The sequence below is a fragment of the Thalassophryne amazonica genome, chromosome 11 (assembly GCF_902500255.1).
Source record: "Thalassophryne amazonica chromosome 11, fThaAma1.1, whole genome shotgun sequence".
In the NCBI taxonomy this organism is placed as follows: domain Eukaryota; kingdom Metazoa; phylum Chordata; class Actinopteri; order Batrachoidiformes; family Batrachoididae; genus Thalassophryne; species Thalassophryne amazonica.
Window position 1 is genome coordinate 46,969,149 of NC_047113.1, and position 26,126 is coordinate 46,995,274.

General features: G+C 44.2%; 1 protein-coding gene across 2 annotated transcripts in view; it reads left to right on the forward strand.

Annotated features, from left to right (window-relative positions):
- The window catches only part of LOC117520183 (synaptopodin), a 34,625-nt gene extending 24,960 nt beyond the window's left edge, over positions 1-9,665 (forward strand). For both annotated transcript variants that reach the window (XM_034181501.1, XM_034181502.1), the window contains one exon: positions 7,165-9,665. In XM_034181501.1, coding sequence (XP_034037392.1) covers positions 7,165-8,685 — 1,521 coding nt within the window. In that variant the 3' untranslated portion in view covers positions 8,686-9,665. The remainder of the gene's footprint in view (positions 1-7,164) is intronic.
- The last annotated feature ends 16,461 nt before the right edge of the window (positions 9,666-26,126 follow it).

Genomic DNA, 26,126 nt, shown 5'->3' on the forward strand with positions numbered 1-26,126 from the left:
TGTTCTCCTGGGGGATTTCAACGCCCATGTGGGCGGTGACAGTAAGACCTGGAGGGGTTGATCGGGAAGCACGGCCTCCCCGATCTAAACCTGAGTGGTGTTCAGTTGTTGGACTTCTGTGCTAGTCACAGTTTGTCCATCATGAACACCATGTTCGAGCACAAGGGTGTCCATAAGTGCACGTGGCACCAGGACAGCTTGAGCTGGAGGTCAGTGATCAACTTTGTAGTCGTACCATCTGACCTTCGGCCACGTGTCTCGGACACTTGAGTGAAGAGAGGGGCTGAGCTGTCGACCGATCACCACCTGGTGGTGAGTTGGATCCGCTGGGAGGGGAGGAAGCCGGTCAGACCTGGCAGGCCCAAACGTATCGTGAGGGTCTGCTGGGAACGACTGGTGAAACCCTCTGTCAGCGAGGTCTTCAACTCCCACCTCCGGGAGAGCTTCTCCGAGATCCCGGGGGAGGTTGGAGACATGGAGTCCGAGTGGACCATGCTCGATGCGGCCGCTCGTAGCTGTGGTCACAAGGTCTCTGGTGCCTGTCGCGGCGGCAATCCCTGAACCCGGTGGCGGACGCCAGAAGTAAGGGATGCCGTCAAGCTGAAGAAGGACTCCTACTTGTCTTTGTTGGTGGGTGGGACCCCAGAGGCAGCTGACGGGTACCGGCAGGCCAAGCGTGCCGCAGCCCGTGCGGTCGCAGAGGCAAAAACTCGGGTCTGGGAGGAGTTCGGGGAGGCCATGGAGGAGGACTATCGGTTGGCCTCAAAGAAATTCTAGCAAACCATCTGATGCCTCAGGAGGTGGAAGCAGCTCTCCACTCGCACTGTCTACGGTGCGGGTGGGGAGCTGTTGACCCTGACTGGGGATGTTGTTGGGCGGTGGAAGGAATACTTCGAGGATCTCCTCAATCCCATCATCACATCTTCTGAAGAGGAAGCAGAGACTGGGACTCAGAGGCAGACTCATCCATTATCCAGGCCGAAGTCACTGAGGTGGTTAGAAAGCTCCTTGGTGGCAAGGCTCCTGGGGTGGATGAAATCTGTCCTGAGTACCTTAAGTCTCTGGATGTTGTGGGACTGTCTTGGCTGACACGCCTCTGCGACATCGTGTGGCGGTCGGGGACAGTGCCTCTGGATTGGCAGACCGGGGTGGTGGTGCCTTTGTTTAAGAAGGGGGACCGGAGGTTGTGTTCCAACTACAGGGGGATCACATTCCTCAGCCTCACCGGTAAGGTCTATTCCAGAGTACTGGAGAGGAGAATTTGACCGATAGTCGAACCTCGGATTGAGGAGGAGCAGTGTGGTTTTCGTCCTGGTCACGGCACACTGGACCAGCTCTACACACTCCATCGGGTGCTCGAGGGTTCATGAGAGTTCGCCCAACCAGTCCACATGTGCTTTTTGGATCTGGAGAAGGCATTTGACTGTGTCCCTCGGGGCACCCTGTGGGGGGTGCTCTGGGAGCACAGGATCCGGGGTCTTTTGCTAAGGGCTATCCGGTCCCTGTACGACTGCAGCAGGAGCTTGGTTCGCATTGCCGGTAGTAAGTCAAACCTGTTTCCAGTGTACAAAGCTCTCGATTTATCGATCGATCTACGTTCCGATCCTCACCTATGGTCATGAGATTTGGCTCATGACCGAAAGAACGAGATCTCGAGTACATGCGGCCGAGATGAGTTTCCTCTGCAGGGTGGCTGGGTGCTCCCTTAGAGATAGGGTGAGGAGCTCGGTCACTCGGGAGGAGCTCGGAGTTGAGCCACTGCTCCTCCATGTCGAAAGGAGCCACTTGGGTTGGCTCGGGCATCTTTTCCGGATGCCCCCTGGACGCCTTGCTGGAGAGGTGTTCTGGGCATGTCCCATCAGGAGGAGGCCCCGGGGAAGACCCAGGACACGCTGGAGGAACTACGTCTCTCGACTGGCTTGGAAACGCCTTGGGGTTCCCCCGGAGTAGCTGGGGGAGGTGTGCGTGGATCGGGAGGTCTGGGCGGCTTTGCTTGAGCTGCTGCCCCCGCGACCCGACTCCGGATGAAGCGGAAGAAAATGGAAATGGAAAAAAAAGTAGGCCTACATGTAAAATACATTTTATACCTGGTTTTTATTGATATCTTAAAATCATCTTCAGAGGTGGGCACAGCTAACCCAAACGTTTCCTTCAATAACCACTAATCCACTAACTGAAAAGGTAATGATAACACTAAACTGATACATTGCTAAAACATTTAGCACATGCTGCTTCTAACTGCGAACCAATAATCAATCAATCAATCAATCAATCAACTTTTTTTTTATATAGCGCCAAATCACAACAAACAGTTGCCCCAAGGCGCTTTACACTGTAAGGCAAGGCCATACAATAATTATGAAAAACCCCAACGGTCAAAACGACCCCCTGTGAGCAAGCACTTGGCTACAGTGGGAAGGAAAAACTCCCTTTTAACAGGAAGAAACCTCCAGCAGAACCAGGCTCAGGGAGGGGCAGTCTTCTGCTGAGACTGGTTGGGGCTGAGGGAAAGAACCAGGAAAAAGACATGCTGTGGAAGGGGGCAGAGATCGATCACTAATGATTAAATGCGGAGTGATGCATACAGAGCAAAAAGAGAAAGAAACAGTGCATCATGGGAACCCCCCCACAGTCTACGTCTAAAGCAGCATAACCAAGGGATAGTCCAGGGTCACCTGATCCAGCCCTAACTATAAGCCTTAGCGAAAAGGAACGTTTTAAGCCTAATCTTAAAAGTAGAGAGGGTATCTGTCTCCCTGATCTGAATTGGGAGCTGGTTCCACAGGAGAGGAGCCTGAAAGCTGAAGGCTCTGCCTCCCATTCTACTCTTACAAACCCTAGGAACTACAAGTAAGCCTGCAGTCTGAGAGCGAAGCGCTCTAATGGGGTAATATGGTACTACGAGGTCCCTAAGATAAGATGGGACCTGATTATTCAAAACCTTATAAGTAAGAAGAAGAATTTTAAATTCTATTCTAGAATTAACAGGAAGCCAATGAAGAGAGGCCAACACGGGTGAGATATGCTCTCTCCTGCCAGTCCCCGTCAGTACTCTAGCTGCAGCATTTTGAACTAACTGAAGGCTTTTTAGGGAACTTTTAGGACAACCTGATAATAATGAATTACAATAGTCCAGCCTAGAGGAAATAAATGCATGAATTAGTTTTTCAGCATCACTCTGAGACAAGACCTTTCTGATTTTAGAGATATTGCGTAAATGCAAAAAGGCAGTCCTACATATTTGTTTAATATGCGCTTTGAATGACATATCCTGATCAAAAATGACTCCAAGATTTCTCACAGTATTACTAGAGGTCAGGGAAATGCCATCCAGAGTAAAGATCTGGTTAGAGACCATGCTTCTAAGATTTGTGGGGCCAAGTACAATAACTTCAGTTTTATCTGAGTTTAAAAGCAGGAAATTAGAGGTCATCCATGTCTTTATGTCTGTAAGACAATCCTGCAGTTTAGCTAATTGGTGTGTGTCCTCTGGTTTCATGGATAGATAAAGCTGGGTATCATCTGCGTAACAATGAAAATTTAAGCAATACTGTCTAATAATACTGCCTAAGGGAAGCATGTATAAAGTGAATAAAATTGGTCCTAGCACAGAACCTTGTGGAACTCCATAATTAACTTTAGTCCGTGAAGAAGATTCCCCATTTACATGAACAAACTGTAATCTATTAGACAAATATGATTCAAACCACCGCAGCGCAGTGCCCTTAATACCTATGACATGCTCTAATCTCTGTAATAGAATTTTATGGTCAACAGTATCAAAAGCAGCACTGAGGTCCAACAGAACAAGCACAGAGATAAGTCCACTGTCCGAAGCCATAAGAAGATCATTTGTAACCTTCACTAATGCTGTTTCTGTACTATGATGAATTCTAAAACCTGACTGAACCTCTTCAAATAGACCATTCCTCTGCAGGTGATCAGTTAGCTGCTTTACAACTACCCTCTCAAGAATCTTTGAGAGAAAAGGAAGGTTGGAGATTGGCCTATAATTAGCTAAGATAGCTGGGTCAAGTGATGGCTTTTTAAGTAATGGTTTAATTACTGCCACCTTAAAAGCCTGTGGTACATAGCCAACTAACAAAGATAAGTTGATCATATTTAAGATTGAAGCATTAAATAATGGTAGAACTTCCTTGAGCAGCCTGGCAGGAATGGGGTCTAATAAACATGTTGATGGTTTGGATGAAGTAACTAATGAAAATAACTCAGACAGAACAATCGGAGAGAAAGAGTCTAACCAAATACCGGCATCACTGAAAGCAGCCAAAGATAACGATACATCTTTGGGATGATTATGAGTAATTTTTTCTCTAATAGTCAAAATTTTGTTAGCAAAGAAAGTCATGAAGTCATTACTAGTTAAAGTTAATGGAATACTCAGCTCAATAGAGCTCTGACTCTTTGTCAGCCTGGCTACAGTGCTGAAAAGAAACCTGGGGTTGTTCTTATTTTCTTCAATTAGTGATGAGTAGAAAGATGTCCTAGCTTTACGGAGGGCTTTTTATAGAGCAACAAACTCTTTTTCCAGGCTAAGTGAAGATCTTCTAAATTAGTGAGACGCCATTTCCTCTCCAACTTACGGGTTATCTGCTTTAAGCTACGAGTTTGTGAGTTATACCACGGAGTCAGACACTTCTGACTTAAAGCTCTCTTTTTCAGAGGAGCTACAGCATCCAAAGTTGTCTTCAATGAGGATGTAAAACTATTGACGAGATACTCTAACTCCCTTACAGAGTTTAGGTAGCTACTCTGCTCTGTGTTGGTATATGACATTAGAGAACACAAAGAAGGAATCATATCCTTAAACCTAGTTACAGCGCTTTCTGAAAGACCTCTAGTGTAATGAAACTTATTCCCCACTGCAGGGTAGTCCATCAGGGTAAATGTAAATGTTATTAAAAAATGATCAGACAGAAGGGAGTTTTCAGGGAATACTGTTAAGTCTTCTATTTCCATACCATAAGTCAAAACAAGATCTAAGATATGATTAAAGTGGTGGGTGGACTCATTTACTTTTTGAGCAAAGCCAATAGAGTCTAATAATAGATTAAATGCAGTGTTGAGGCTGTCATTCTCAGCATCTGTGTGGATGTTAAAATCGCCCACTATAAGTATCTTATCTGAGCTAAGCACTAAGTCAGACAGAAGGTCTGAAAATTCACAGAGAAACTCACAGTAACGACCAGGTGGACGATAGATAATAACAAATAAAACTGGTTTTTGGGACTTCCAATTTGGATGGAAAAGACTAAGAGACAAGCTTTCAAATGAATTAAAGCTCTGTCTAGGTTTTTGATTAATTAATAAGCTGGAATGGAAGATTGCTGCTAATCCTCCGCCCCGGCCCGTACTACGAGCATTCTGGCAGTTAGTGTGACTCGGGGGTGTTGACTCATTTAAACTAACATATTCATCCTGCTGTAACCAGGTTTCTGTTAGGCAGAATAAATCTATACGTTGATCAATTATTATATCATTTACCAACAGGGACTTAGAAGAGAGAGACCTAATGTTTAATAGACCACATTTAACTGTTTTAGTCTGTGGTGCAGTTGAAGGTGCTATATTATTTTTTCTTTTTGAATTTTTTTGCTTAAATAGATTTTTGCTGGTTATTGGTAGTCTGGGAGCAGGCACCGTCTCTACGGGGATGGGGTAATGAGGGGATGGCAGGGGGAGAGAAGCTGCAGAGAGGTGTATAAGACCACAGCTCTGCCTCCTGGTCCCAACGCTGGACAGTCACAGTTTAGAGGATCCAAGAAAATTGGCCAGATTTCTAGAAATGAGAGCTGCTCCATCTAAAGTGGGATGGATGCCGTCTCTCCTAACAAGACCAGGTTTTCCCCAGAAGCTTTGCCAATTATCTATGAAGCCCACCTCATTTTTTGGACACCACTCAGACAGCCAGCAATTCAAGGAGAACATGCGACTAAACATGTCACTCCCGGTCTGATTGGGGAGGGGCCCAGAGAAGACAACAGAGTCCGACATTGTTTTTGCAAAGTTACACACCGATTTAATGTTAATTTTAGTGACCTCCGATTGGCGTAACCGAGTGTCATTACTGCCGACGTGAATTACAATCTTACCAAATTTACGCTTAGCCTTAGCCAGCAATTTCAAATTTCCTTCAATGTCGCCTGCTCTGGCCCCCGGAAGACAATTGACAATGGTTGCTGGTGTCGCTAACTTCACATTTCTCAAAACAGAGTCGCCAATAACCAGAGTTTGATCCTCGGCGAGTGTAATAACTATTAACCTTTATTACAGCAATTCAGTTTTGCCTTGTTTTTTTTTTTTTTTGTCTCTAAATCACTTTTAATATTAAGACTGAAATATTTTTGACAGGTGTTTTTTAAGCTAGCTGTCTTAAGGTTAGCAGAACTAAAATTAGTGGAAGCTGGTCTAGTAATGGTTTTAAAATTTAGCTGAAAGGCTAATCTGCTAATGAAAAAGTTAGCTTTGCTAATTAGCCGAAGTTTACCTACCACTGTATTTAGTATTTTAAAAAAGCTACTTCCAAAATTAAAAACTGATGACCATCTTACTGCGTGAATATCCAAATAATTGAATACGGTCCAATCCTAATTCATACTATATATTTGTTGGAAGGCAAAAAAAACAAAACAAACAAAACAACAACAACAACAACAACAACAACAAAAAAACAAATTAAAACTAAAACATTAATTTTAGCATCTCACTCTACACCATTAAAGACTGTACTCATATTAATATCATGAGCTGTGATACATTTTGGCTATGTGTATACTACCCTTGCTTTCGTAACCTCATATCCCTGCAAAGGTTAATCACCTCAGAAAGGCCATATGACAGTAACTTGAGAAAGTCGCTAAAGCCTCGTAGCACTGGTCAGGATTATTGAAGAAACACGACGACAGAGAATATACCTTGGATTCCACTTCAGCTCAGACTGAACACAGAAATGTAATTTAAGTTGATCTGGTGAATATAGTTACCATAATCTATAAGCTATAGCTTTGAGTATATCAGGTGAAACAAACTACTGTGTAAGTCTTATGGAGAAGAAATGCCTTTGAATAATTTTTTTTAATGTCTTAGCTTTATTAAAAGTATGTTTCCAAGAGTTTTAACACAGTATTTATTGTAATCCAACAGACAACAAAGGAGTCCAGCCTGTGTGAAACCCCCAGAGAATCACCCACACCAATCAAGACAACCAGTTTCATGAGGTGTTTCAGCAGTCCAGAAAGTCCCACTGTTGTAACATGGAGTCCTACTCTTCAAACTAACACCTCTTCCTCCAGCACCTCTATCTCCAGATACCCACTCATGTCTTCTGTGTCCCCTCCTGATCGTACAACATGCCAGTCTCCAATGGCCAATCAGAAGAACCAATATCCCACTGTTTCATCTGTTTCCATATTGCAAACAAACCAAGCATCTACAACCAATTCTCCACTCTCACCGATGATAAACCACAAAACAAGAGGCTCCACCATCTCTTCCAGTTCCAATTCCAAAACCTCCCAAACATCTGCAACAACTACTGTTTCTCCTTCGTGGAGTCAGAGCCAGAATAACCAATCCACCACTATTGTCTCCAGTTACACTTTTAGACCTTCCCAAGCATCTACAGCCAGCTCATCACGCTCTCCTTGGAGTACAAGATGTCAGTCTCCAGTGGTATGCCAAAATTCCCAGTCACCCACCATCTCTTCCACTCTTGCATCAAGACCTTCCACAACAACTGTAAGTACTTCTCCTCCTTGGAGTACAAGGTGCCAATCCCCAACAGTGAGCCTAAATACCCAGTCTTTCAGTGTCATCTCCAATACCACACCCAGACCATCTCAAATATCTACAACAAACTCGTCACGCACTTCTCCTTGGGGTTCGAGATGCCAGTCCCCAGTGATGAGCCCAAATATCCGTTCTTCCACTAACCTCTCTAATTCCATATCCAGAGCTTCCCAGACATTTACATCAAGCTCATCACGCTCCTCTCCTTGGGGTTCCAGGTGTCAGTCCCCACTGGTACATCAGAATTTCCAGTTTTCTACTGTCATCTCCACTTCCACATCCAGAGCAACAAACACATCTACAGTCACATCTCCAGTGTCTCCACCTTGGGGATCACGTTGCCAGTCTCCTGCACTCTCTCAGAACAGTTTATCCTACCCTGTCACTAAAACCTTAAATATACCTATCACCGTCTCTCCAGTTTCCCCATCCAGAGAGAGAGAATGTATGTCCCCCATTGTTACTAACCTAGACTCTAAGGCCAACCATCGCCTCCTGGCAAAAAACATCATCAATGCAGCCAAACGTAAAAACAGCCCTTCTCCTGGTGCACTGAGTGGTCACAGCCTCCCTATCTCACCTCTTGGGTATTCCCCCAACAGTTCAGACAGTCACAAACCCCCTATCAGCTCTTTCCATTCGCGCTCTTTGCGGACACATTCACCTGTCTTCACCAGCCCCCCTCCCACTCCAGCAAATAGGATCTGCTCCCCTGTGAGGTTCTACAACACCCGCTCCCTCACCGACTCCGATGCCTCAATAGAGTCAGAAGACTCCGGCCTTCGGTCACCAAGTCTACATTCCTACAACACATGTCCTCGAGGCTGGGGTGGCAGCCTAAGAGTGAAGAGAAGCACGGTCTCCACTGATCTGTGAGACAATTACTTGATGGTAACCAAAGCATAGATTTCATTGTCACCGAAAGACAGCGAAAACTCAGATGGAATCTCATCATACTATAACATGCTTTGTAACTCTGAATAAGGATTGGTCACAACTGAGAATAAGGTAGTAGCATGTCGCTAATTCACATATAATAAGACAGTAACATGTTGCAAACTCGCATCTAATTGGCCTGACAAGAACAAGCATTTTAACAGTTCCTGTGACTTGTAGGCCTCACTATAACCAAGGATATAAAGATATGTATGCTTACTATAAGTGGATATCATGCTTTTTACATGTTCACACAAAGCTGCGATTTACATTCACTTTTAATAGTTTTAGGTAACAGAGGTATTGCTGGTCTGGTGGAAGAAAACATTTTAATGTATAGAAAGGCAGAGAAATGCATGAATACTTACACATATTTTACTGGACTGTTCAGTATATTGGCAAATGGTGTCTCTTAAGCATGCAGTATTTGTAAAATACAAAACTGAAATATACAGTGCATTCACATGACAGCTGTAGCTTTAGATTAGACTGAGGAAAATTATTTGACATTGTGTTTCTTCAACTTTTTTTGAAACATAAAACTGGTGTTATACCAACAATTCACATTATAATACAATAGCCATTGTATTCACCAAAGCTTATTTTCCACATTAATCTGGAATACATTTTATGCATAAAATTCACAGTGCAATAAAGAATTTGACACAGTGTTCATATATTTATGTACTGCATTTGCCAAAATGAATGTAAACCTTATAGATGGACTGACGGAAAGTGACAGAAAGAGAGAATTGTATTTGATTGGACGTGGATGCAGCAGCACTGTTTTCCGGATTGTGAAGAAAACAAATTACACTCAACAAAAATATAAACGCAACACTTTTGGTTTTGCTCCCATTTTGTATGAGATGAACTCAAAGATCTAAAACTTTTTCCACATACACAATATCACCATTTCCCTCAAATATTGTTCACAAACCAGTCTAAATCTGTGATAGTGAGCACTTCTCCTTTGCTGAGATAATCCATCCCACCTCACAGGTGTGCCATAATCAAGATGCTGATTAGACACCATGATTAGTGCACAGGTGTGCCTTAGACTGTCCACAATAAAAGGCCACTCTGAAAGGTGCAGTTTTGTTTGTTAACAGTCAATATTGTGCTGATGATAATGCAAATTATTTTAGGACATCCTAGAGTTTAGAAGCTTTTTTTTTGATCATGCAAGCAGAGAAGGTACAATAAGACATTTCTTAAATATTGGGCTATAAACCTTTGACAGCATGTTGTAGAATGTTGTAAAATAGCATGTTTGTGGAAAAATGATTACGAATGATATGTATTTCAAATACACATCTAATTTCTATTTTTCCAAAACATGATTTGCACTTCTGGTTATTTTATATCACGGGAAAATGTTGGCTTAGTTAAAAACAATCACAGAGCAAAAAGAGTGTGCACGAATGCACTGCAAAAATGAAATGGGTTTCTTGGCATCATGTGCCAGGTTGACTGTGTTGTGGAAATCGACTATAAAACTGACTGTTCCTTCTTCAAACCCCAGCTGACTTTGTCGCCTCAACTCATTTTACACCATCTTTCCATCTTCTAGCTGCACAAAAACAGATGATTCACTCATTCCCTGCTTTCAGGCCAAAAGTATCAGCACTTTTCTAAATATTTACATCTGTGTCTTTTGAGTGACAGGGACACCTGCGAAACGGCGACCTGGCTCCGTGAGCAGGATTAAACCTATCACTGTCATGGATTAGTTTCATCCTGGTTTGACCTCTCGAAAGGACAAATGCTGCTGATGTCCTACAAAACAGAGAAGAAGCCCCTGAATGTGAGGGTGGTGCAGACTTGTCTATAATTTGCGTGACTTGTAATTTACTAAAAGATGCCTTAATATGAATACACAATAAAAAGTGATGACATTTTGAAACAGAAAATCTGTGATTTATTCGTCATTACATTTAATTGAATATAATATAAAATGCATTGGTGTATATTTATTTATTTTCTGGTTGGGGGTGGGGGGGGGGTCTTTAAATGTACTCAAACTAAATGTTTAGAACTAGAAAAATAATGCAATGCTAAAATACCCTCGGCCGTATGAGCATTGTGTTCTTTATAATTTGCAGTTGTTTAATTAATTATTAAGATGCTATTGTCTTACGTACAATTTGTACATGTTCAAAAAAGCCCCTCAATAAATCAATCATAAGCAGTATATATGTTTTAAAGGCGTCTGTAGGAGGATGTGCGCATATATGTACATGAGCTTTTGACAAGAGTGGAAGTTAGCTTTGAATTAGCGGACGTTAGCGTGTACGCTGACATCCGCAAAATATCTTGTAAATCCTTCCAGAGGTGTTATCAGGTTACATCAATCCTGACACAATTTTTATGTTTTAACGGCACCTGCAGGAGGGCATGCGTGTATGTGTACACAATCTTTTGACAAGAGCAAAAGTTAGGTTTGAGTTAGCGGATGTTCACGTGCACGTTGACGTCCATGAAATGTCTTGTAAGTCCTTCCAGAGGTGTTATAGGGTTACAGAGTTTTCAGTTTTACAAGTGTTTATTTCTCACTAGCTTTTATATAATATATGGCAAAGGTGTTATATTTAGCCAAAAATGAAATGAAGTTAGCAGCTAGTGACACCAGGAAGTGACGTCACCACGCTAATGTCCACGAGATCATATCATAAAAATAGGAGCAGAATGTGAAAATACCTCTTAAAATATGTCAGACTTAGCCATCTTTGAACCTGTCCAAGGTCTGTGTCCTAAGAATGTTCCCTGTGAATTTGAAGACTCTGGCAGTAATAGGACTGGACATATGCTGAACACAGACAGGCGGACAGATGGATGGATGGACCGGGTGGCAGACAGACAGAGGAAAAGCCTTCACAATACCCAATGGTCATATTTGATGGTAAAAACGAACACACTGACCTCCAAATTAAGTATGTTATGTATTAATTGAACTCGCCAAAATGAACCCGTCAAAAAGCCTCTTGCAAAATAAGTTAGTAAAACTGGCTCATAATTTGATTATAAAGAGAAAGCTAATAACTTACTAGAAAATGTTTAATTGATATGGTAAACAAATTGCAGTCAATATCAATCAGTTGCAATTAGTTGAAATCCTGATACGAGGTCTGTCCGTAAAGTATAGGTCCTTTTTATTTTTTTCAAAAACTATATGGATTTCATTCATATGTTTTTACGTCAGACATGCTTGAACCCTCGTGCGCATGCGTGAGTTTTTCCACGCCTGTCGGTGACGTCATTCGCCTGTGAGCACTCCTTGTGGGAGGAGTCGTCCAGCCCCTCGTCGGAATTCCTTTGTCTGAGAAGTTGCTGAGAGACTGGCGCTTTGTTTGATCAAAATTTTTTCTAAACCTGTGAGACACATCGAAGTGGACATGGTTCGAAAAATTAAGCTGGTCTTCAGTGAAAATTTTAACAGCTGATGAGAGATTTTGAGGTGATTCTGTCGCTTTAAGGACTTTTCACGGTGCGAGACGTCGCGCAGCGCTCTCAGGCGGCGTCATCAGCCTGTTTCAAGCTTAAAACCTCCACATTTCAGGCTCTGTTGATCCAGGACGTCGTGAGAGAACAGAGAAGTTTCAGAAGAAGTCGGTTTCAGCATTTTATCCGGATATTCCACTGTTAAAGGAGATTTTTTTAATGAAAGACGTGCGGGCGGATTGCAGCGTCGGCTCGCAGCTGCCGCGACGCTCCGTCACAGGAAAAACACCTTTGTTGGAAGCCTTGAGGACAAGTTGGAACATCTCCAGCTGATAAACAATTTCTCATATACTCACTCCACTGAAAGCCATCAAAAGCCAACTGGATTTTAACAAATGGTTATCAACACGGAGGTGTTTTTCCTGTGCCGCCGCACCGCGTCGGCTGCGTCCCGACGCGCGGACCCGTCCGCACGTCTTTCATTAAAAAAATCTCCTTTAACAGTGGAATATCCGGATAAAATGCTGAAACCGACTTCTTCTGAAACTTCTCTGTTCTCTCACGACGTCCTGGATCAATAGAGCCTGAAATGTGGAGGTTTTAAGCTTGAAACAGGCTGATGACGCCGCCTGAGAGCGCTGCACGACGTCTCGCACCGTGAAAAGTCCTTAAAGCGACAGAATCACCTCAAAATCTCTCATCAGCTATTTTCACTGAAAACCAGCTTAATTTTTCGAACCATGTCCACTTCGATGTGTCTCACAGGTTTAGAAAAAATTTTGATCAAACAAAGCGCCAGTCTCTCAGCAACTTCTCAGACAAAGGAATTCCGACGAGGGGCTGGACGACTCCTCCCACAAGGAGTGCTCACAGGCGAATGACGTCACCGACAGGCATGGAAAAACTCACGCATGCGCACGAGGGTTCAAGCATGTCTGACGTAAAAACATATGAATGAAATCCATATAGTTTTTGAAAAAAATAAAAAGGGCCTATACTTTACGGACAGCCCTCGTACATCCTGTTACATGGGAAACAAGGTACCAGTAGATTCAGTAGATTCTCACAAATCCAACAAGATCAAGCATTCATGATATGCACACTCCTAAGGCTATGAAATTGGGCTATTAACAAAAAAAGTAGAAAAGGGGGTGTTCACAATAATAGTAGGATCTGCTGTTGACGCTACAAACTCAAAACTATTATGTTCAAACTGCTTTTTTAGCAATCCTGTGAATCACTAAACTAGTATTTAGTTGTATAACCACAGTTTTTCATGATTTCTTCACATCTGCGAGGCATTAATTTTGTTGGTTTGGAACCAAGATTTTGCTTGTTTATTACTGTGCTTGGGGTCATTGTCTTGTTGAAACACCCATTTCAAGGGCATGTCCTCTTCAGCATAAGGCAACATGACCTCTTCAAGTATTTTGACATATCACAGCTGATCCATGATACCTGGTATGTGATATATAGGCCCAACACCATAGTAGGAGAAACATGCACATACCATGATGCTTGCACCACCATGCTTCACTGTCTTCACTGTGAACTGTGGCATGAATTCAGAGTTTGGGGGTTGCCTCACAAACTGTCTGCGGCCCTTGGACCCAAAAAGAACAATTTTACTCTCATCAGTCCACAAAATATTCCTCCATTTCTCTTTAGGCCATTTGATGTGTTCTTTGGCAAATTGTAACCTCTTCTGCACATGTCTTTTATTTAACAGGGGGACTTTGCGGGGGATTCTTGCAAATAAATTAGCTTCACACAGGTGTCTTCTAACTGTCACAGCACTTACAGGTAACTCCAGACTGTCTTTGATCATCCTGGAGCTGATCAATGGGTGAGCCTTTGCCATTCTGGTTTTTCTTCTATCCATTTTGATGGTTGTTTTCTGTTTTCTTCCACGCGTCTGTTTTTTTTTTTTTTTTTTTTTTCCATTTTAAAGCATTGGAGATCACTGTAGATGAACAGCCTATAATTTTTTGCACCTGTGTATAAGTTTTCCCCTCAACAATCAACTTTTTAATCAAACTACGCTGTTCTTCTGAACAATGTCTTTGAACGTCCCATTTTCCTCAGGCTTTCAAAGAGAAAAGCATGTTCAACAGGTGCTGGCTTCATCCTTAAATAGGGGACACCCAATTCACACCTGTTTGTTCCACAAAATTGACTAACTTACTGACTGAATGCCACACTATTATTGTGAACACCCCCTTTTCTACTTTTTTTTACTAATAGCCCAATTTCATAGCCTTAAGAGTGTGCATATCATGGATGCTTGGTCTTGTTGGATTTGTGAGAATCTACTGAATCTACTGGTACCTTGTTTCCCATGTAACAATAAGAAATATACTCAAAACCTGGATTAATCTTTTTAGCACTACTATTATTCTGAACACTACTGTTGGGAAAGTGTCAGTACACGGACCCACAACAGGGGGCGCAAATGAACGGACAATGGAGAAAGTCAAATAACAAGGCTTTACTGTTGTGAACGTGCACAACGAATACAACCAATCACGAAATGGACAACAGTCAATTCACAAAAGTGTCGTGTGGGCAGGCTCGAAGATAGGAGACGCCTCTCCAAGGTAAGACCCGAACCACACGGCTTCCTCCGCCACAGGACCCCGGAAATACTGGAGCCGCCAAGTCCCGAACTCCCAGGTGGCCACTGCCTCCGCGTGTCGGACCTGGTACTGCTGGCGAGGAACAAAGAACAGTTAGATGGGGGCGCGTTTGCACCCAAGACTCCGAACAGCAGGGAAGTTACCTCCACCTCTCGTTGGAACAGTAATCCACAAGCTATACACTAATCCAAAAGGATACACTCCGTCAGCTTTGATACGTTACCTCATAGGTAGAAACGATATCTCGGCAATGAGGTGGAGGTGCCGTCCTGCTGATATACCCCACAGATGATTGCCGTCAGCTGTCTCAGGTGATGGGTGACAGCTGTCACCGTAGCTGCTCACGTGAGGCGGCGGCGCCCTCTGGTGCCTGGAGCCCGCACTCCAGGCAGGGCGCCCTCTGGTGGTGGTGGGCCAGCAGTACCTCCTCTTCAGCGGCCCACACAACAACTACTGTACCTTCTGGCAATTTGTAGCTAAACTTTCAGGTCTTCTTTTTAAGAAACTCCTCCTCTATACCACTTCATCATGAAGATGGATAACTGGTAATACAAAATACAAATCTTGCACTGTGCATAATTTCTTCAATCACAGCCACGTAAGCCTATAACTTCTTCTGGGTTGTCTGGGTGTCTTGGTGGCTTTCCTCACTCTTCTACTTCTTGCACAGTCACTCAGTTTTTGAGAACTGTCTACTCCATGCAGATTTACCATAGAGTGCCATATTGTTTGTATTTCTTTGTAATTGATGTAAATAAAGTCCGAAACATATTCAGTGGCAGCTTTACCATCAGAGAGCCTCGTCCACAACTACCACAAAAGACTCCAAGCTGTCGTTGATGTTAAAAGGGCCACACACAGTATTAAGAACAGGGGTATGTAAACTTTTTATCAGGTTCATTTGGGTAGTTCTCTTGTCATTTTGATTTAAAAAGAAGAAACATAGTTGTTTGACAATAAATGGCTTCACCCAACCACTAACCATGAGTGAAAAAAAAAAAGTTTTTGTGTTGTCATTCATATTCTCTTAAAAATGGCCAAAAAAGCAAAAATTCTGCCAGGGTATGTAAACCTTTGAGCACACCTGTAGCACTTATTGTCTTAGAAGTTAAGTAACCTTGCAGTTGTATGTTTTAGAACCATTTCCTTTGGTAAAGTAGAATTTTATAAAATGAAATTATGGCAGGATGATAAACCTCTTCTGGGACTGTAGGTGGTCTTTCAATCTCTAGATAGCTCCTTTTTGGGGGTTGGTGGTGGGATTGGTACTTCAGACAAGGTAAAATGCTGGGTGACTTCATTGTGACCACAGGCACTAACAGGGCTGGTTGCAATCATTGTATCAGTCCCCATGGATCTGCCAACTGTGGTGAAAATGACTCAGTGTTCACACACTTTGCAAAAAGTTGGTGGCTATGAATTGCTGGATCCTAAGTCCAACATCCACAGTTGCACTGCTGGACATGGTACTCCATTACTGTTAGTGTGGACATTGATCATATTCTCATGGGAAGATACTGGAGACTCCCACAGACCCACAGGATTTAGAGAAATGCACAGTTTATGAGCTCTGACCACAGATTTGTTGTAGTTTCCCCGTTGGACTCAGTTGAAATCTTGAAGGCGTCTCTCTGCTCTCTGTCTCAGATTTAATATGGCTATAGACTTCAAGATCAAATTATTTCACAGCAGGCTGCAAGCAATCAGTGAAAAGGGATTAAAAACATGGCCACAACAAGATGGTAAGATCCTGAAAACTGCCAGAAATTGCAATGGAGTAGTCAGTGACGGCAGGAGGAGATATTTAGAGGGGGAGTCGTGGTGCACAGCTCATGGTAATACTGAGGTGTATAGGGAAGTTAGAACATGGGCTGCAATAGCGCTGAGGGTAGTAAAGGAGGCATTTGTTAAAGACATCTGTGACTGGGTGACATACCATCTGTGGTCTAGTGGCATTCAGCATTAAATCAAACCTACACCTCCTCCACAGCAGTCTTTGCAAGCGACTGCATGGTCCTAATAGATGAATCTGTTCTACGTTCCTCCTGGTCTGGCTACTTTAAGCAGCTATAACAGTCTGGTCCCCCTTCCAGGACGTTGGACATCTCCAGTGTCATGGTTTTTGTGGCTGATTCTCCAGTCAGCTGCAAACCATCAGAATCAGTTAAGACTGCAAAGGTAGTGAAACAGTTGAAGGTGAGGAAAAACTGCAGGAATCAGGACTGAAATTCTTCAGGCAGGAGGTGACACCATTCAGTTCCTGTTGCAAACAATCTTTGCTTCCATTTGGGAGACAAGTATCATCCCAGTAGATAGTAAGAAAGGCCTTGTTGCTCATTTCTGGAATGAAACCTTGATTGCCTGGGCTGCAAAGAGTAATGTACAGGGGGCGGTGAGATGGATTAGTGGTTAGCACTGTTGCCTCCATCGATTTCTATTTAATCCACTAGATGGTGGATGCAGCCTGCCAGCAGCCGCCATCTTGCTTAGCGTTATTACACATCATCAGTTATTAGATTAAACAGAAATATGATGATGCACTGACTTAAACTTGGGTTAAAGTGATCTGAAAATGCTGTTTTGTGCAGCGTTCGGGTGCAGCGACAAGCTGACAAAGGATTGTCAGCTGGTTAAATAAAGGTTTAATAAATAAAAAATAAATAATAATAAATTGTGGAGTGAGAGTTCATAAGTGTGTGTTATACAGTATGTAATATAAATGATGTGGGGAAATTACTAAAATTGCTGAATAAAGGTTAGAAAATGATTTATTTTTTCGTGTCGATCTGTATTCTGTAAAGTAGTGACTTCAATTTTATTGCCTGAATGCTTTGTCATGATAAATATCACACCATTTGTTTATTGATTCAATTAGAAGTCTTGCTTTCATAAGTCTCAACAGTGGTGGGCATAGCTAACCAAAAAGTTAGCTTCGATAACAGCTAATCAGCTAACTGAAAAGTTATCTTTTACAAAGCTAAACCGATAAACCACCCAAAAATTTATCGGAAGCTACAGTATTGTCTCCGGTACACTTGCAACAACTACTAATAAGCTGATTTTAAGTTTTAACACCACGATCACTTTGGGTAGCATCAAAGGCGATCACAGACCCAAACAATGAGTCAGCACTTCTGTCTTTGTGTGCTCTGCCCACTGCTGGAAGCTCCTATTTACTACATATTTTGCAGCAGTGAAGCAGCTAAGAGGAGCAGCAAAGCTCAACTCTACACACACAAAGTAAGCCATTATTCCTTAACAGGATACAGCCGTGCCACTGTGAGGTGGAGGTCTTGGAAAATAAAGCAGTTTTGACTTATGGTTTTGATAAAAAAAAAAAATTAATCCGGATAGAATAACTCCAGTAATGTCAATTCTGTCATTTGTACAAAGTTAAAATATAACACATATCCCATTTTAATTAGCCTCTGTTTTTTTTCTTCACACCAGGTTTTCCATCCTGAGATATTCTGTAAGAGCAAATTCATAGAATGGAAATCCTTTTTCTCTCATTTTGGTGGGTCACGTGAGTCACTTTGACATTGTATATTCTGCTACTAATATAAGAACATACACGAATGAGGTTAATTTCTCAATGATATACTGAATATTTCAGTGTAGTGTTTTCAGATTTCTTTCAGTTTAGTCCAGAAATGATTGAATATTCTTACTTTCACCCTGGCTGGTGTGGCTGTTTCATTTTATTTATATTATTTGATATTTTTGCAGAGAAGCGAACTTTAATATTAATAATATTATATTAATATAATAATATAATTAATATAATATATAATAATAATATAATTAATATAAGGCCGATGCCACGGGTGAGTTAAGAGCAGTCTTTAATATTAATATCTAATGTGATGCATGCAAAGCTCTTACTTTCACCCCTGATTATTTCCCATCTTTAACTTCATAATGAAATTAATTATGGCTCAGACTAGCATCTCATGTCGTGGCAGACATAATGTGTTTGACAAACTGATGGTATTATTTTCTATCTGGACTGGGAAAACAAATTCATTCAAGTCTATTATTTTAAATAGTCTGATCCTCTTCTGTATTTGTTTTGACAAATATTGGCTGTACAAATGTGGGACTGAGTTTGAATAAATGTAACAGCATAGTAATGGCACGGAAAATGCAGATTTATCCTGAAACTCTCTTGAAAACATTGATCATGCCCACATTGATTTCTATTTGTGTCTGGTTGTCAGATGCTATCCGAGATGGGGGCGCTCTGGCAACAGCCAGCGGATGAGCGTTTTGTCCCGGTCCACCATCTAGTGAGTAAACAGAAATCGATGGTTGCCTCACAGTGAGAAGGTCCCTGGCTCACATTCGAAGTGTTCTTTTCTGTGTCAAGTTTGCGTGTTCTTCCTGTGTTTACGTGGGTTTGTTTACATGGATGACAGATTGGCGGCCTGTCCAGGGTGTACTCTCTGTCGAACCCAATGGCTGCTGGGATAGGTGCCAGCTCCTGTGACCCTTAACTGGTATAAACGGGTTTAGAAACTGAGTGTGCAATACACATACATATTATATACATATATTAATTTTTTTAATGTGGTTTATTATAGAGATTTTAATTGAAATAAAAAATACTTTGCCATACTCTTCACATTTGTATTGAATGATTTAACTGAACTCCAATGGATTTGGCTTTGAAATGTTCTTGTGCCCATTTCCCTGGCTTGTCTAAAGTTGACAGTGCAGTTATCTGAAAGGCTGTCAGCGCTTATGTAGTACTTCACTTTATGCTTTTATGTTAAATGAGCTCATGGTATAACAATTAATTTTCACTTCAAATTTAAACTTTGTGAGGGATGTCTTCAGATTAAACATATTTTTTTATTCTTAAAATATTTTTTGTCAAGAAACCTGAATTTGTTGATATTATTTTAATTTGTTGTCATAAAATAAAATGTGTCATTTGCCTGGGATTCAGAGCTGGAAGACTGCATGAGTTTAACCTCGGGCTTAAAAGGAAACTAAGAACATTTATCACAGATTCATAGACTGCCATCTGTAGGACTCCAGGCAGAAGTTCAAATGACAGCGCATTTTCAAAGTATTGGCATGTTTAACTGTTTTTCAAAATTGTGAGAAAAAAAAAGAGACATTTCCTGCTTTACATTTTGGTTTCTTAAATTTAGAAAAATAAGCAATTCTCCTGCAAAGGACTTGATCACAATGCAATATATAGTTAACATGTTTGTGTTTGATATCACCTAAGTAACTGTAGTATGAATACCATTCCTAGGTCAGGTCTGTCAGGTTTAGAGGAGCATATGCTGATGTGCAGCCATCTACATTTGCTGCAACCAGGTGAAATGCAGGACTACATTTGGCCTTTTCTGGTTGCTGGGGTCCTCAGCATTTAGAGACCTGGATCATCTACCCCACCTCTTGCTCAATGACTGCTGGGATAGACTGTAGCCCCTCGCCCCGTGATCTTCAACTGGAATAAGCAGGGTTAGAAAATGGATGGATGAATGGGTGGTTGCCAAAGGAACTGAGTAACTAATGTTTATTGATAATGTGACTCCTGATGTAAGCAGCATAATGAATTCTGGTGGATCAGGCTATAATATGGCTCAGATTCTGCCAAATGCTGACAAACTGATAGGACAGAGTTTCTGGTATAGATGGATTATGACCCAAAACATACTGCCAAAGCAACCCGAGAGCTTCCCAAGGCAAATGGAACGTAGAGTGCAAACCTCTCCAACTCCAGACATTTTTACCTTGGACAAAATTTTCAAGGTCACATTCCTGTTAGAAATGACTTTTCATAAGCTAAAATATAATACAAAATATATAACAAAGAGTTTTTCAATGTTAAAATCAAATATCCGCTAAATCCGCAATACAGATCAGATGTGGATCAAACTTTGTCTATTCATTGAGAGTGCCAGTTCGCACCTCATTGTCATAAATAAAAGTGACTGAGGCACTTTTTATTATTGAGATATGATGCAAAATGTACACCAAAAGGACTTTTCAATATTAAATTCAAATGTCCACAAAATCCACAATCTGGACCAGATCCAGATCAAACTTTGCTAGGCAATCGTGAGTGCCAGTCTGCACCTCATTACCTCCGGCAAGGAGGTTATGTTTTCGGTCGTGTCCGTTTGTTGGTTGGTTGGTTGGTTTGTTAGCAGGATTACTCAAAAAATCCTCAACGGATTTCAATGAAATTTTTTACCAGGGGTGTATCTTGGCCTAAATTAGAAGTCATTCAATTTTGGTAATGATCCGGAACACGATCCGGTGTCACGTACATTTCTTTCCGCCGTATAATTCTTTCCGCCTCGCTTAGAAAACAGTGCTTGGAACTTGAGGTGGATGGATGATGAAAGAAACAAAACACCTTTGCAATTTACATTGATATTTTGATGAATTTCTTTATTTACAGCTATTGTCAGTTATTTAATCGTTATTATTATAGGCAGTATTATGAGTAACCAGTAAAGAAATGTTCCACTTTTAATTCAGTAAGGAACATACAAACATTAGTCACTTCCAAAATTTGACCTCACAGTGACCTTTTGAACTTTGTCAATTTCACACAATTTATCCCTAATACAAGGATCACTTTGTCTGCGCAATTCCTCCTACAGTTCTCAACAACTAGAATGACATATGGGCAAGTCTGTCTAAACTCCATCATTGTTGTCTTCAGATCCCTTCATTATAGCCTGTCCAATCTCAAGAACCTACCATTGTAGAATGACCAAACTCCACATACAAATGTTTCCATGCCACCTGTAAAGTTTTCCATATCTAATAATTCTAGCCTACTCAATATTAAGATTCTAATAACTGGAACTGAGGAATGACTACGAAATGTATTATTGGAAACATTTTGAGATACTTGTTGGGGAAAGTGTAGTGACACGGACCCACAACAGGGGGCGCAAATGAACGGTCAATAGATGAGCTAAAAGGTAACAATTTAATGTTGTGAATGTGCACAACGATTATACAGACAATCACAGAATCTGATAGCAGTCAATACACCAAGGTGACGTGTGGGCAGGCTCGAGGATAGAAGACGTCTGTCCTGAGAAGAGCTGGGACCACACAATTTCCACCGCCACAGAACCTGGTGAATACTGGAGCCGCCAAGTCCCGAATTCCCAGGTGATCACCGTCCCCGACTGTCGGATCTGGTACTGCTGGCGAGGAGCACAAACAGTGAGATGTGGGTGTGTGCACACCCAGTAACAAAAACAGTCAGAAGGTGGAAAGTCACCTCCACCTCTAATCACACACTCGTGCAGCTCCTGTTAAACCACTTATCTGGTTTGGGTGAGAAGCGAAGCCGTCGCTGTTCACACCAAACGCCAATCCAGCAGATAAGGAACACCACAGGAAAACGGCTGCAAAAGAGTTCAGACTATTATTCAGTTTTAAGTCAGCAGAGAAATTACCTTCACAGGTAGATGATATCTCGGCAACGAGGTGGAGATGACGTCCAGTCTTTATGGAGTGAGATGATGTAGTGTAGATGGGTGACAGCTGTCAAGAGATAATGAGTGACAGCTGTCACCCCTGGTTGTGTCCGTGCGGCAGCGCCCTCTCGTGCCTGAAGCCCGCACTTCAGGCAGGGCGCACTCTGGTGGTGGGCCAGCAGTACCTCCTCTTCTGGCGGCCCACACAACAGGACCCCCCCCTCAACGGGCGCCTCCTGGCGCCCGACCAGGCTTGTCCGGGTGACGGCGGTAGAAATCGGCCAGGAGGGCCGGATCCAGGATGAAGCTCCTCTTCACCCAGGAGCGTTCTTCGGGTCCATACCCCTCCCAGTCCACCAAAAACTGGAACCCCCAGCCCATCCAACAGACGTCCAGGAGCCGGCGCACCGTCCAAACCAGTGCACCGTCCAAGCCGGCTCCCCGTCAATGATCCGGGCAGGAGGCGGCGCCGGTCCGGGAGCACAGAGGGGTGAGTTGTGGTGAGGTTTGATCCTTGACACATGAAAGACCGGGTGGATCAGCAGTGAAGCCGGGAGTTGGAGCTTCACTGCGGCAGGACTGAGGATTTTGAGGATTTTGTATGGTCCAATATACCTGTCCTTGAGTTTCAGGGAGTCCACCTGGAGGGGGATGTCCTTCGTGGATAGCCACACCTCCTGACCGGGCTGGTAAGCAGGGGCCGGGGATCGCCGGCGGTCTGCATGGGTCTTCACCCTCGTCTGGGCCTTCAACAAGGCAGAACGGGCGGAGCGCCACACCCGACGGCACTTCCGCAGGTGGGCCTGGACCGAGGGCACACCGACCTCTCCCTCCACCACGGGAAACAATGGGGGCTGATACCCCAAACACACCTCAAATGGAGAGAGGCCGGTGGCAGAGGACACCTGGCTGTTATGCACATACTCGATCCAGGCCAGATGTTCACTCCAGGCCATTGGGTGTGCGGACGTCACACAGCGCAGGACTTGCTCCAATTCCTGATTGGCCCGTTCTGCCTGTCCATTGGTCTGCGGGTGATACCCAGACGAGAGGCTCACAGTGGCCCCCAGTTCCCAGCAGAAGCTCCTCCAGACGTGTGAGGAGAACTGGGGACCATGATCAGAGACGATGTCGGTAGGTATCCCATGCAGACGGACGACGTGGTGGACCAGGAGGTCTGCAGTCTCCTGGGCCGTGGGGAGCTTCGGGAGGGCCACGAAGTGGGCCGCCTTGGAGAACCGGTCCACTATCGTGAAGATGGTCGTCATGCCCTGGGACGGCGAGAGGCCCGTGACAAAATCCAGACCGATGTGGGACCAGGGGCGATGAGGCACAGGAAGTGGCTGAAGAAGTCCCTGTGCCTTCTGATGGTCTGCCTTGCCCCTGGCACAAGTGTTGCAGGCCTGGATATATTCCCGGACGTTGGCCTCCAGGGACGCCCACCAGAAGCGCTGCCGGACCACTGCCACGGTCCTTCACACCCCCGGATGACAGGAGAGCTTAGAACCGTGACAGAAATCCAAGACAGCAGCTCTTGCCTCTGGTGGGATGTAGAGCTTGTTCTTCGGCCCTGTTCCGGGGTCCGGGCTCAGTGCCAGGGCCCCCCGGACGGTCTTCTCCACGTCCCAGGTGAGGACGATAGTGGACTCCGGAATGATGGGCTCCGGTGGATCCGACAGCTCAGTCTTGACTTCGTCTTCATGCACCCGGGACAATGCATCTGATCTCTGGTTCTTGGTCCCGGGGCGGTAGGTGATCCGGAAGTCAAAACGCCCGAAGAACAGTGACCAGCGGGCTTGCCTGGGGTTCAGCCGCTTGGCGGTCCTGATATACTCCAGGTTCCGATGGTCAGTGAAAACCGTGAAAGGCACAGATGCTCCCTCCAACAGGTGTCTCCACTTCTCAAGAGCCTCTTTCACCGCAAGGAGTTCTCAATTGCCGACGTCATAGTTCCGTTCAGCTGGGGTCAACCTGCAAGAAAAGTAGGCATATGGGTGAAGAACCTTATCGGTCTCTCCGCTCTGGGATAGCACGGCTCCTATCCCTGAGTCAGAGGCGTCCACTTCAACCACAAACTGGCGGCTAGGGTTGGGCTGCACCAGAACAGGTGCAGACGAGAACCGGCGTTTCAACTCCTTGAACGCGGCTTCGCACCGATCCGACCAGGTGAAGGGGACTTTTGGAGAGGTCAGGGCTGTCAGGGGGCTAACTACCTGACTGTAGCCCTTAATGAACCTCCTGTAGAAATTTGCAAAGCCGAGGAACTGTTGCAGCTTCCTACGGCTTGTTGGTTGGGGCCAATCTCTCATCGCCACAACCTTGGCCGGATCAGGGGCGACGGAGTTGGAGGAGATGATGAACCCCAGGAAGGACAAAGAGGTGCAGTGAAACTCACACTTCTCGCCCTTCATAAACAGCCGGTTCGCCAACAACCGCTGCAGGACCTGACGTACATGCTGGACATGAGTCTCAGGGTCCGGGGAAAAGATGAGTATGTCATCCAGATATACGAAGACGAATCGGTACAGGAAGTCCCGCAAGACGTCGTTTACCAATGCTTGGAAAGTCGCGGGGGCGTTAGTGAGGCCGAACGGCATGACCAGGTACTCAAAATGACCTGATGGGGTGTTGAATGCCATCTTCCATTCGTCTCCCTTCCGGATCCGAACCAGGTGGTACGCATTCCTAAGGTCCTGTTTGGTGAAAATTTGGGCTCCATGCAGGGGCGTGAACACTGAATCCAACAGGGGTAAAGGGTATCGATTACGAACCGTTATGTCGTTCAGCCCCCTGTAATCAATGCATGGACGGAGTCCGCCATCTTTCTTGCCCACAAAAAAGAAACCTGCACCCATCGGGGAGGTGGAATTCCGGATCAACCCGGCAGCTAATGCGTCCCGGATGTAGGTCTCCATTGATTCGCGCTCAGGACGTGAGAGATTGTACAGCCTGCTGGACGGGAACTCAACGCCCGGGACCAAATCAATGGCACAATCGTACGGACGGTGCGGGGGAAGGGTGAGCACCAGATCCTTGCTGAAGACGTCAGCAAGATCATGGTACTCAACCGGCACCGCCGTCAGATAGGGAGGGACTTTAACCTCCTCATTAGCATTTACACCGGGAGGAACCGAGGATCCTAAACAATTCCGGTGGCAGGTTTCGCTCCACTGAGCCACAACCCCAGACAGCCAATCAATCCAGGGATTGTGTTTAATCATCCATGGGAAGCCCAAAATCACGCGGGAGGTAGAAGGAGTTACAAAAAACTCAATCTCCTCCCGGTGATTCTCAGACACTACCAGGGTTACAGGTAGTGTCTTGTGTGTGATAAAAGAGAGAAGAGTGCCATCTAGTGCTCGCACCCTCACTGGTGAAGAAAGCGCCACCAGAGGGAGCCCTACCTCCCTTGCCCATCTGCTATCCAGCAGATTCCCTTCTGACCTCGTGTCCACCAGTGCTGGGGCTTGAAGGGTTAAATCCCCACGCAGGATTGTAACTGGGAGTTGTGTTGAAAGATGTGTATGACCCACGTGAATGTTTTGACCCCCCCTCAGCCCAGTCTCTAAGGGCGGGCGTTTGTGTTTTGACCGTTTGAGGCAGTCTCTCTGCTGATGCTCACTCGAGCCGCAGACAAAGCACTCCCCGTGGACCAGCCTCCTCTGTCTGAATGTGGCCCTGCTCGTGTCCCTAGCATCGTCAGCAGGGGGAGCTGTAGCCACACGGAGCGCTGTGGCTGTGGAGCGTGGGGAAGATGGCTCCCTTTCGGACCCGGGAGGAAGAGGGACGGCTTGTGCCTGACCACGCCCTTCACCTCGCTCCCGTCGGCGTTCTTTTAACC